This window comes from Uloborus diversus, chromosome 9 (genome assembly GCF_026930045.1).
Source record: "Uloborus diversus isolate 005 chromosome 9, Udiv.v.3.1, whole genome shotgun sequence".
Taxonomy (NCBI): domain Eukaryota; kingdom Metazoa; phylum Arthropoda; class Arachnida; order Araneae; family Uloboridae; genus Uloborus; species Uloborus diversus.
Genome location: NC_072739.1, coordinates 101,594,623 through 101,608,559, shown reverse-complemented (window position 1 = coordinate 101,608,559; position 13,937 = coordinate 101,594,623). Strand labels below are relative to the sequence as shown.

Here is a 13,937-nt window from a genome sequence, read left to right as displayed (position 1 = left end):
TCAAGCTAGCTGATTGCCATAATGGCAGTTATTTTCTCATTAGTAGCTTTTTATACATGTAATCGAACCAATCAGTTTTTAAAAAATGCAAGGAGCATCAGTGAAAATGAAAGAAAAAAAGGTCGGAGTCGGCATTTTTTCTAACGACTCCGACTTTTTTTACCCCAAAATCAGTCCGACTCCACAGCCCTGGTTTTAGTTAAATTTTTATGACATAGATAACATTTTGACCATTTTGTTAAAATTTAAATTCTAAGTTGCAAACGGAAGTTAATTTAAACAAAATGTTGTCCAAGTTGCAAGTTGATAACTGATGGATTCATGATATGTATTTAGAAAGTTGGTTTAAAGGTACTTTTTTTCAGATTATATGTAAGTACGAAATTGGAACTACGACTACTAGGATAAAGGTATGGACAGTTGATTTGACAATGCGTAATATTTTTAGAAGTAATTTAAAGTTTAAATCAATCCATAATATGTTCAGTTTTTAAAAAAAATTAAATTTTGCCAAATTTTCGGTTTATATAAAATTTTACAAAATACTTAGAGAGTTTGATATATGCATACGAAATGTATGCATTTAAAAGCAGGTTTAAATATAATTGAGGTAGAGAGAAGAAAAAGGATGTAAGTGGACGTTTCAAAGTTTTGAGTGAAACGCCTTTGAAGTTCAGATCCTGGGCAGGCTTTCATGATTTTTTTTATTCTAAATCTCGCTGTGTTTAGAAACACCTACCAGGGCTACTAGTACTATTTCTTGCCCCAAAGCAGAGGAAGATTTCTCCTATCATTTATGTTGTCATTGGTTATCTACAAATTTTTAACTTAGTCACTTACATCCCTTTTTGCTTCTCACTGCCTCAATTGTTATCTTATTGCAAGGATGCAAAAAAATTTAAAAGCAAAACTTTACGTACCTTTTTAATGAACTTTTATTTATTTCTTTACCTCAGAATGAAAAAGTAAAATATGAATAGTTTTTCTACAAATGATTAAAATAACAATTTGCTTAAGTTGACGTTACCAGCTAGCAGTTTCAGCGAAATTATGCACCTAATTCGAAAAAAATCTTCTTTTTAAAAATCAGATTAGAATTTCAAAAAACGTTATGCACATAAGCAGCAAAATTCTTTATATAAAAATTTGGTTTAGAATTTAGTCGACGCAATGCACGTAGTCTGCCAATTTGTAAATTTAAAAAAAAAAAAAAAAAAAAAAAAAAAAAACGCACTATTTAGGATACGTTGTAAATATGTTATATTTATATATATTTTAAGTTGATTCATATTTCAAAATATGGTATGCAAGTAAAACTCGAAATTCTTCTTCTGGAAAGTAAATTTCAAAATACCATTATTGATCATAATTGCACACGATTAAATAGTTTGAGGAGTATAGAACCAAATTCTAATGAAATGTTCATAAATCGTTTTAGCAGTTAGTAATTAAAGGTCGCTTAGAGACCGAATTTGCTCAAGCTGCAGATTCCCACAGCTCGTTGTTCCGCAAAAATTCGTTCCAACTAAGCTAAGCGTAAACAGAGAAAATCAGCATTAAACAATAAATAAATAACGACTTGATATTTTTTGGCAGTTCCCAAATAAAAAACATAACGTTAAAATATACAAGTAGTGTTAAAAATTTCAAAGAAATGTTTTGGAACCCCCCCCCCCCCCCAAAAAAAAAAGGTAAGGAATGAAAAGACATCGCAAAAAACCTCTTATTATTCAATGAATGTGTACTCTAAAAATATTATACAAATTTCCCTGCCCTGACTTCTATGTATTTTGAAGTGTGCTTTATTATTTTTGTTTGTTTAAATTTATACGGAAAAACAGCTCGGATTATAGTAAAGAGAATGTTTTTCAGAAGATTACTGGCTAATAATAAGAAATCAATTTCCAAGTGCTCTTTATTGGTTTTATTAATTCATTAATTTTTATTATTATCACTATAGTATTATTTTTACGAAAGAATAACTCAGATTATTGTCAAGATTATGTTATTCAAAAGTACAAAACGTGTGTGCTTTGTGTTAAAATAAAGTCCAAATTTTCTAACTTGTAACCTGGTTTTCTACAAAATGCTTATTAATTAATGTGTTTTTCCAATATGAAATCTATGTAATTTTGGCTATAGATTAACAACTGTAAAACGGTTTATGGTTTAGTACCCAGGGAAAATGTTAAAACAAACTTTACGGGATTAAAAGTGGCTTAAATATAAATGTAATACTTTTTTATTAATGTCTCTCTACTTTCAATCTAGGTAATTTTAGCTCGATTCACTACTGTAAAACAGTTTATGGTATAGTACCCTGGGAAATGAGAAAGCAAACTTTAAAGGGGTACAGAATGAACTAAGGTAGCTCTGACCTTTTGAGCTTTTAAGCCGTCAAATAAACCTTTTTCAACATTTCAACATGCTGCTAATATTTTTCTTGATGTTATTAAACATATTTTGATTGTTTATTGTTGAGTTTGTGACATCAACAGTTATGCCTTCGTAATAAGCTAAGGCAATTGGCTGTCCATACAATGATCATTAGAGTTTGTATTATATGTGCAGTAAAATAATCAAAATATGCATAAAAATTCCTAAAATATACACTAAAAGTTAAAAAGTAACTAAAAAGCACTTTTTTTATTTATTCACGCAAATGCGGAAACCTTTATTAAATAAAGGTTTTCACATCTGAATAAAAACTCGAATGACCGTTATAGTTACATTCTTGCATTTTTCAGATTTTTGGTGACAAATTTTAATTTTTAAAAATGAAGCAACCCTAGAAAAACCTAAAGATCACCCGATTTTTTTGTTCTATATTTGGAAAAAAATGGTTCACTGTTATTTTTCTTTTATGAATAAATAAATAAATAAAAGTGACTGAAAAAAAGAGTCATATGAATTTATTTTCAAAATTTCCATTGCATTTGTATAATTAGATCAGAGCTCTAATTATGTATTTCGCATCTCAAATTTCGTTGATCAACTCTTTGTGATGTTCATTGAAAACCATTTCGACAGTACCAAGAAAGCGACTATTTCGAAAAGCCTCCAAAAAATATGGGCATGTTAAATACTCAGAACAATTTTAGATAAATCCTCAAAATCAAAGATCAAATTGTGATTTTTGAAAATTAGTTAGCTCTGTATTGAATAAATAAAAATAGTATGGTTTCATGTTTGCACATTTTCAACTCATTTAAACCGTGTCGTTCTTTATTTTGATTATTTTTTTGTAATAAAAATTGTGTTAATTGAAATATCATTTAAAACTAAATCAAAAATGCGTACTATAAAATGGCTGAATTTATTTAATCCTTGACCAGTGTTTTTCCTGTCTCAGCATGAAAACTTTAAAACATTTTGTAAAAAATAAAAAGCTTTCATGCTGCACCGATGTTTCATTGATACAAATTTAAAAAAAAAAAGTTTAATATGCGTGCAATAAAGAAGTTACTTAAAAATACTTTATTAGTCTTATCTACACTCTAATCCAAGAATTTATCCATTTTGTAATGAAAATTCTAATTTAAAATTATCTTAATCTTTTCCGTACCAGAACAAAATTGTCATTGAATCAGCCCTATTTATTAAAAGTTCGTGATAGGTCTCATACGACATTTCAATTTGACAGCCGCATATTTAGGGTGTACACTTATTTGTTTTGCTGAAAAAATGTTTACTTGCCAAACCCTCCCATGATCAAGATCTTTAAAAGCAATAAATATGAATTCAAAAGAGTTAACAAACCCAGAGGATCAATTAAAACTAATCCTTGAATCTTATCAAAATGCAGCTTATATTATTCAAATCTGAATATGCAGTAGGTTGAGTTTAAGGACTGTTTACAAATGATGTGTCGCTTTGAGGGAGGGGGAGTGGAGTTGTGACTTTTTTTATCACAAACTGTCTCAATTTTGTCACGGGGAGGGGGGGAAAACAAGAAGTGTGACATCACGCTTTTTTTTTATAAGAATGATTATAAAAAAAATGGATGCGACAAAGGGGGAAGGCGAAGAATGAAGTGTTGTTGAAAAAAAGTAACAATCATTTATGGCCAGCTCCTAACTGAAAAAGGAGATTCTGCTCTATAATAATATATATATATATATATATATAGTATATATATATGGGGAAACTCACCAAGAGGCTTAGAGGGAAACATCAAAAGAAAAGGAGGTTGAGACCAATTCATACAGGTATATGCATTGTTTTTACAATAAAAAACCAAATTTTTCTCAGGCTGGCGCCTCCCCCCCCCCCTGCCTACCTCCCGAACCACACCACTGTGTGTACGGTTATTAATGAATTTTATTGTATTTCGTTAGCAGATATAATTGCTCATTCATTACGTAGCCTTTTTTTTTTCATTATTGAACGATATTCTAAATTGTAATAATAATATGTTAAAATGTCATAACCTTTAAAAGGAAAAGTATCAGTTCAATTAGGTTGAACTCTTGTGAGTTTAACATGAACAATCAGAAGAAAAAATAAAGTTCGATTGCGCTCACGGATGCTTTCTTGCTACACAAAAATCAACGATACTAATCGTAATCCTGCAATTATTGCAGAATAATCCATCATCTTATTGAAGATTGATACGATTAAAGCATTTTGGAAAATTTAAATCTCTCCTATTATAGATTACAAAAGATCAAATCGGCATGATGAATGGTTTGATAATCAATTAGTTACAAAAATAACCGATTTTTCATGTGAGATAAATGCATTAAATTAGACACCAGCATCTCAACCACAGAATGGATATTAAATTACTTTATATTCCATACATTTCCCGTGGTGTACCTTTTTAATTTTATGTATACTGAAATATTCTGTACAACAACATACGTTGCCTTGAATTTCCCTATACACTCTAAGAAATAAGTTCATAAGGTTTTACAATTTTGTCAATCTCCCCATTTTATAGATCATTAAAGATGAAATCGGCATGATGAATGGTTTGATAATTAATTAGTTGTAAAAATAACCGATTATTCATGTGTGATAGGTGCATTAATTTTGACACTAGCATCTCAACCACAGAATGGACATTAAATACTTGATCTTCATATATTTCCTCATGTGTACCTTTTTTATTTTATATATACAGTAATATCCGATACAGTAAAACCTGTGTAAGTTGACCACTTGCGGTGCAGCACTTTGCTGGTCAACTTAGACAGGTGGTCAACTTATAGAGGGTAGTAATGAAAACTTTTATTATTATTATTATTATTTTTTTTTTGTCATTTCTTGTCTCATGCATTTATTTTTTAACTAATTGGAATTCTTTAAACTCACTTTCATTGTTTTGACATTACTTTAAAACAATAAGAAAAAATGTTATATTCAGTAAATTACCTCCCATTAGCCAGGGCTAAAGCAGAAATACATGAAATACACCAAATTCATGTATTTCTGCTTTAGCCCTGGCCAATGGACGGTAATTTACTGAATATACCATGCCTTGCCATCAATTTTCGAGTTGAACCGAAAACATTGCTTCGGTCACTCGGCTGGTCTGTGCTAATTCTACATTAGCTACCAGTTTGTTTGGCCCTCTTGGCTTCCATAAGAGGTTTTCCATCTCCAGCTCAGTCACTTTCCTATGCCTGGTTGATGAGTGCTAATAAGCACGAAACTGCAGTCCTCGGCTGGAAATGACTGAGCTGTCGGTGTATTTCATGTAAGAAAAAATGTTGTTTAAATATTTTTAGAGATTATTTACCAGAACGACGCATAAAGTATCATACAAATTTAAAATTTCTGTGAATTGATCAAAAAAAAAAAAAAAGCCTTATTGCTTATATAAAACTACTTACTCGATATTAACAATTCCTAAAAATTCATAACAAGTCAAAAGTGACTCAAATTCTTCATTTGATTTTTTCTTGTACATTTGTAACCATGGTATTATCAATTTTTCAACAAAGTAACTCCTTATTGAAGTTTGGCTCATTTTCTGTGACTTAATATTAGCCGAATGTTTTTCGATAGAAACATAAATATTCATAGGTTTTTCTAAAATGTCTGGTTACTTATTTGAGGCATAACTGATGAAACTTTTAGTACAATCTAATGCTTTTGCCTAGTGGTCAACTTACAAAGGGTTTTTTACAATACCCCAAACCAAAGCTGGTGTATATTAGTGGTCAAGATAGACAGGTGGTCAAGATAGAGAGGTGGTCAAGTTACAGAGGTTTTCCTTCATTACATAAGAAAGGACTAATTCCGTTCCTGACAAAAGCGGTCAACTTAGGCAGGTGGTCAACTTACAAAGGTGGTCAACTTTACAGGTTTTACTGTACAACTATTATGTTGCATTGAATTTTCCTATAAACTCTGAGAAATAATTTCCAAAGATTTTACAATCATTGTCGGTTTCTGATTATAGCCATCATAGAGCGCACGTTCAATATTAGCACTTGAATGGTTAATAATTTTGTATTCGTAAAATCAGAAGTGTTTCTGAGCTTAATTCTTTAATTTTAGTATTATGATGGATTTCTCACATCAGAATGTTTTATTTAGAGCAGAATGAAACAGTATTTTGTGATATTATTGCTTAGATATGACTGTTGCGATGTATAATTTTAGAAATACCAAAGACTTTGTTTGTGCATTTAATTATAATGTATCAAATGAAATATTAATCACATTTATCCCACGATATTAACATTAAATGCTTTCTCAAGAATCAGACTTTAAGTAAGACTAAAATGAAATCATTATCGAGAAGTTATTGTTCATTTTTCATCTTTGGGTTAAATGGTCTAATATCATCTTTCTCATACAATTCATCTTAAATCTTTTGTAGTTATGCAATTTGAATTCTGTCAAGGTTCACTTTATATTTACACCTTTTTATTTTTGTACTTTCTTCCATTGATTGTACAACATTCAGGAAAAAAAGTGAATATTTTAAAAGAATAGTTTTAGGTGCAATTATGCAAGGACCCCCCCCCCCCCTCCCTAAGAGCAAAGGTGTAGCGCTTCCCCAAATACTGTAAATCCGGAGCAAAGAATGAAGACCCTCACCCATAGAAAAACGAGAAAAAATGCTCTTAAAAACGGGCATTCTATATGCTTTTCGATTTGCTATCACACATTGAGTAGCTCTACTTTATTTGCAGTGGACTGTCTTTTATTGATAGGAATGTTTTAAAGCTAACAATGTGAACATACTGTGAGAGTAATATTTCTTATAATTATTTGTCAGACATGGCATTCAATTCGTTAAAAAAAAGGAGATTGTAATTGTTACAGAAATATCAATACATACTTGTGTATGTTATAAGTGCTTTAAATAGACCCTATCTCACAAATTGTTTTTATAGCATTCTTATTTTATGAGTACATTATATTGTTTAAATTTTTTTTCTTGCGCTTGTCTTTTCCTAAAAAAATAAATTTTATGTGATAATTTGAAGTGTATTTGATATTGATTGATTGCATATTTCTGGTTGGTTTAGAAAAATTTTAGTGATCTTTTTTTTGATTAAAAAAAAAGAAAAAACAGCACACTTTTATTGTGAAAATATTGTGAGCTACGTAAAATAAGTTTAAAACACTTCAAACTAATTTTTACTTCGCTACTTTTTCCATAAAATACTCACGTGTGCGGCAAGTCTTTTCTTGATTACAATGCTTACAGTTGAATCTCGTTAGTTCTAACACGCTTTAAATGAATTATTCCTATGACGAACTAAATTTGCGATCCCCGTCCTGTTGTATTTACACATAACGCTCTTTAATATAAGGCGAGCTTACGATTAAGACGAAGAAGTTACAACTTCTTCGCACAGGATATTTCGTATAAAGATTCCTTTGAATTCGTTTTAACGAGGTTCGACTGTACATATTTCGTACTATTCCAATCGTTTGTTTTTTAAAAATAAGTTTAACCTTTTTGTCATTTTCGTAGAAACTGTGCAGATATTTATTTTTACACGTACGTCCAGAAAAATTCAAATGATTATTAAGACACAGTGGCGCAGCTGGGGGAAAAACACCCTCCAGAGGCCTTGGTCTTAATATTACTGCTAATCTTAATACAGTAGTTCTTTGACATGCAAGCACTGCTTTGACATAATAAAAAATAAAATTAAATTAAATAAAAGAAACTCTAATTCTGGCTACGCTTGTTGTTAAGGCACAATTAATAAAGTTCATATTTAAATTCGATAAGTCTGTTTCTCAAGACAATATTGGTTACTTCTTTAGTAACTTTGATCTATTTTTGAAGACTTGCTGTTTAAAAATCAAATGTTATTCAGTGCAAATTTGCTTAGACTACTCCATGTTTCTATAGCTTTGCAATTATGCATGCATCATTTTTTTCTGTCTCTTACAATTTAAATTTAAAAAAAAAATAGCAAAGCACTAATGAAATGTTAGAAAAGCAAAAACTTTTCTCTGTGTTGCTTTTTGTACAATTAATAAATATTTAAAAAGATATTGCAATTAAAAACACAGGTGTCAAAATATTAGCATGATTACAACCTGATTATAAAAAAATGTCAGGTTCACCACGTCAACGTCTTAAGATTTTTAACGCTATATGAACTCTAAATTTCATTCAGTGGATTTAATTAAATAAACCTTGTTAAAATGTTCAAGTATTTTTAAATACGAATTTCAGATTTCTCTTTAAAAATAAAAATTAGATTATGAGCAAAATTCTTAAATTCATCCGCAGAATTCAATTGTTCCGCAGGTGACTACATTATTTTTATTATACATTATTTTAACATACATTATTTTTATCGTATATATATATATATATATATATATATATATATATATATATATATATATATATATATATATATATATATATATATATATATATATATATATTATATAATTCACAAAGGAGGCTGTATATTAGAAATTTAATCTTTTAATTAAAACGTAAGATGCGTTATGATATTTGAAATTGTTTCGCTCTAACAACAATCAAGTTTAATTGTTTTAAAATATTATTCATTCCTCTTTTTTTTATTTATGAATTTATTTATTTATTTATATTTTTTTGAGAGAAAAATCTGTTATGCTTACCACACTTTTTTTTATTATATTATCTCCATAGACTTTGAAGGAAGTGACTCGGAAGAGGCAAGAACAACTGTCCGAATTAGAGTCTATTTTCAAAAGCATCAAAGACAACTCCATCGTCTCTTCATCTCCACGGTAAGCAAAAATAATTAACAATCCATTCACACAGCTTGCAAATAACGATGCATTAAAAATGGGAGCAACAGTACTTAACACGTGGATGCAGATTCTCCATAATCCACTCCGTCCATTGTCAAGTCTCGCAAAAAGTCTGCATAATTTCTAAACTGAGCCGTTTTGATGATATGCATTCGAATTCTTGCTCCGCCATTAAATGATGAGAGGTCGCCTTGCCCGCACTCGTCGCTTTACTTGCATATTTAAAGCCGGAGATGCAAACGTGCGTATATATCAAAGCGCGTCGTGTGCCAGCGCCCTCTTTTGGGGAGCGAACGAGGCTGAAATTTGTTTTTCTTTATCGGAGGCTGTTAAATGGAGTATGCGCAGAGCTCGCATTAAAGAGGAAATAATGGCAACAGTAAAATTGGTAGAGGTAAAAAGGAATTTTGAAAGGTAGTAGTTTTTGGAGAAGAAAACGCATTTTCGGGTTCGCTTTACTTCCGAGAGACTTTTAAAGCTGCAGCTAAAAATGCTTTTATCAAGATTTTGCGGTAATGGCTCAAAATAAATAAAAGACAGTAATATTTTCTTTTTACAGGGTAAAAAAAAAACGTTTTGCCGAAATATATGAAAGGAAATCAACTACATTCCACTTGAAACAAATTTTCATGCGACAATTTTTATTAAATGTATCTAAACTTGTACGTTAAAATTATTTATTATTTTTACACAACTACAATTAAGTCCTTGTTTTGGTTATTGCTCAATTCATCAAAAAAATAATCCGAACTTACAATGCAGAACGCTTATCTTGCACAATAAATAAAAGCATTGATATTCGCTGCCGCTCAAAGAGAATTAAATATTCTTGTTGAAATTTACCAGAAAACGTAAGAAAATCGAAAAGAATTTAGTTTTTTTCACCATGTTTAATGCTTTTTAGTCAAAGCACACTAGTCGCAGGTATTTTAAAATTTCTGAAAGCTACATAAATTTCTTCGATCGTGAAATCAATTTTAGCTTTTTATACCCCCTAAAACTTTAAGTATGGTAGCAGAAAGAGCAAGAAACAGCGACGTGCGTTGCAGATTGTTCCAGAAAGTGTGCAGACTATTTCATAGTTGGAGGTGAAAAAAGCCTATAAGTTTTCAAGAAACAAAAGTCGTGCATTTCAGCTATGGAAGATTTGCACCGTATTTCTAGTATATAATATGCAAGTATATATGCACTTGAGAAGAGAAAAACCTATAATTTTTGAAGAAATTTTTTATGGAATTTCAGAGAACGAAGATCTGTACTGAATTTTCTGGAATATAATCCACAGGTAACGTGTAATTGTATTTTTGAAGTTTAGCGACTTATTTCTAAATATTTTTAGGAGGCGGTTTAGATTTTACCAATGTCCGATTATCCTGCAAACTATTTTTGGATTTTTAATCTTTCATCGCAGACTGCTGAAAAACATTCTGCTGCCATGTTTTTTAGGAAATACACTGTTTGAAACACATTATATAATTTCAATACTGCACATAGGAATCAAAATTAAATCTCACATATACCAGCACAAAAAAAAATAAAAAAAAAAAACTTCCATGATGAAAGGGAAACCTAACAATAGTTTTGAAAGCACAAAATATTTTTTTTTAAATTGTCTTTTCAGTAATTTTTCGAATCAAGCTAAGTACAGTAATTCATTTTTTAGAACAGACGATATTGCGAAATCCATCGCTAGCTTTTATTAAGACGAAATAATAACCCTCAATTTCTATAATAAGTGGACGTTATACTTTATATTTATAAAATCGACTTTGATGAAATTAATTGACACTGCATGTGTGTCCAGTTATTTGATGTACTATCGTTTATTACGACTTTAATATTCCGATGTTTAGGGTCAGGGGAAAAGGAAACAGAATTTCAATGCTTAGACTTCAGATCTATTCCTTTCTTCGAGATAAATTGAAAGATGAAATGTCGTGCATTGATTCCAAGATTACACTCTCTGAGAGTAACTGGGCATATGAAAAAATGACTTTACGACTGTTAGCGAATGAAATCATGTTCCCTTTTAACCCCAGAGACTAGAAATTTATGGTGAAAAAATCTTAATGCATGATCGTTACAATTACCTAGAAGTTGGAATTCGTCAGAATCCAGGATAACCCTAACATCCAAATGTGCTAAAAAGGAATTCCGCAATGCGAAATCCGCATCGGTTAGAGTTAAAAAGTCGGGAATTTTTGACACATGAAGAATATGATTGGTCCACACTACTGCAGACATAAGCAGGGGAAAAGAAAAAAAAAAAGCTGTTCATTCAGAAAATAGAAATGCCAAGATTAATCCTAACATCCAAACATGCTAAAAGGAATTCTGGAATGCGAAATCCGCACACGCGTTAGAGTTAAAAAGCAAAGCCAGAGGAATTTTTAATGCATGAAGAATATGATTGTTTCACACCGCAGACGTAAGCAGATCAAAAGGATAACAGCGCATTCACAAAATAGAACCTTTATTATAAAGAACATTATGTGCAATCCGTGCATCTATGTTCCGCAGTTGTTCTTAATTTTCTTTCAATGTGTTGTTACTATACTGCCGAGTGCAGGTAAATGGCAGTATCTGCAGAAATGAGTTTTGGAGAGATGTGAAGAAATTTGTGGTGGTTTCAATACTAACAATAGGAAAATGTTGGCATTAGACTTTTTTTTTTTCGCGCCTTTGTTTTTTCAGCGGAAACCAGATAAGCGAGCTTGTACAATAAAAATAACGTACAATGGATGACAAAAACGCAAAAGAGAAAGAATGAAAAATTTGCAGTTACCTGCACACGGCAGTATATAAAGTTTCGTAAATCGTGTTCCGCCGAACCCAAGGGTTCCGTGGATATCAATGAAGGGTTCCACAAAATTCTCACTCTTTTATTTTCCTAACCTTCTTTTTAGTCACCTTTAAAAAAAAAAAAAAAAACTATAAAAATAACGATTTTTGGAAACTTAAATTTTAAACTTTGAAACTGTGTTTGTTTCAAAAAAATTGTTTTCAAAATTGTTTTTCGACTTTTTTTTTTTTAAACTACGTTTCAAACTAACGAACTTTATTTAATTTTTACTTTGACTGCAAATAAAACATTTCAAAAATGTTGTTTCAAACTACACTTATGAAAAAACTGGGGTTCCACGAAAAAATTGTCATTTAAAAGGGCTCCACTCATCGAAAAAATTAAGAAACGCTGCTACATAGTGTAGCAAACCATCTTAATAATGAAATGCCAGCTATAACTTTACAAGAAAAGCAACTTAATTATTAAGAAAACCGCATAAACATGTTTAAACATCAAGTTTTAACAAAACCATGTTTTGTATCACTGGAGAAAAAGATAAAAAGTGTTTCAGATGTTGAAGAAAAGTTACTTCTTTTCTTCTGTTCGCAATATCAGAACAAGATTGATCGGCAAAAAATTGCATTGTCTAATCTATTCTGCGCTTTTCCTTCTTTCTCTTTTTCGTGTCGTTAGATTGGAATTCGAATAAAAGTTGCTCCCAAAAAGGAACAGCTGCTTTCTCAAAGTTTTGAAATACTACTTCGTTCTGCGGCAGGTGGTCAGTGGAAACCCACAATCCCGTAAAACAAGAGAATTAAACTCCAAATTACAGATCGTTTTATCACGAATGTAGCCATTTTTTTCTTTTCCATTCGAATAACCTCTTTTTCTCCCCCGAATTGTAACAACCAGTACAAATAACTTAATAACATAGGTGCGGTTGTAGTTAAATGAATTTTTCAATTGAACAGTTTTTTCTGTCTTTTTTTTAACCTCCGAAGAGGTTTGCAATTATAGAAGGTGTGTTTTTTGTGGCATTTCAGTTATTTCGATATAATCGGATATCATTTTTCACTCTACAGCATTCGTAAATTATGTCTGTGTTTTTTTTCTACTCCCAGCACAAAAATAGAAATGAATAGAATTAAATTTAAATATTTTTATTGCAACCATTTTAAATGTAGTAAAGTTACTTAAAAAGTAATAAAAATGTCAATAATGTGAAAAAAAAAGGTGTTAATGAAAAACTAGTGCTGCTATTTTTAATTATGGTATTTTAACAATGTTGTGTCTAATTATTTTCATTTTTCATTTATTTTCTTAGCAATAGTGGCTAATTTCAGTAGCAAGGGAGTAGAGATAAGCTTGAATCAGTCGCCTAGTGGTTTTTGTTGCTTGTGTAAACTCGCTTGTTAGTGACCTGCGGTATGTTCTTGAAGTTAGAACTTGTCTCGGTGTACAGGATGTTTTAAAAAAAAAAACAAAAAAAAACGAGCTGATGTGTGCATCACATGACTTCCTTTTACTCCAATTTAATGTCATTTCCCCATTATTGGCAATTTTAATGTGATTCAATTGTTTACTCTCTAAATATCCCCAACAGTGGCCAAATTGAAACCAAATTTAAATAAATAAAAACGAAAATCAATTTGAATTCTGAAATTTTGAATATGCCGTTCCTAGGCATATATCCACATGTGGTCAGGTCGAAAAAAAAACTCGACATTCATTTGGGGATGAGAAAAATGGAAATTAAAGCCGATTTTTTAGTGAAAATTTTTTTGCGAATACAATATTTCCATTTTTGTAAAAAAAAAAGTAAAAAAGGAGGGAAAGAAATGCAAAGGGGGGAAAAGAAATTTTAACGAAATAAGTGCGCGGATTGTACTTACCACGGCTTCGAATAATATTCTGCCGTGGA

At 30.7% G+C, this 13,937-nt stretch overlaps 1 protein-coding gene and 1 long non-coding RNA gene across 3 annotated transcripts in view; one reads left to right on the top strand and one right to left on the bottom strand.

The window, feature by feature from the left end:
• Window positions 1-9,433, bottom strand: part of LOC129230065 (uncharacterized) — a 57,776-nt gene extending 48,343 nt beyond the window's left edge. The window contains exon 1 of the long non-coding RNA XR_008581147.1: window positions 9,076-9,433. This is a non-coding gene — a long non-coding RNA (uncharacterized LOC129230065). The remainder of the gene's footprint in view (window positions 1-9,075) is intronic.
• The window catches only part of LOC129230064 (UPF0489 protein C5orf22 homolog), a 739,515-nt gene that overhangs the window by 519,424 nt on the left and 206,154 nt on the right, over window positions 1-13,937 (top strand). For both annotated transcript variants that reach the window (XM_054864453.1, XM_054864454.1), the window contains exon 4: window positions 9,107-9,207. In XM_054864453.1, coding sequence (XP_054720428.1) covers window positions 9,107-9,207 — 101 coding nt within the window. The remainder of the gene's footprint in view (window positions 1-9,106; window positions 9,208-13,937) is intronic.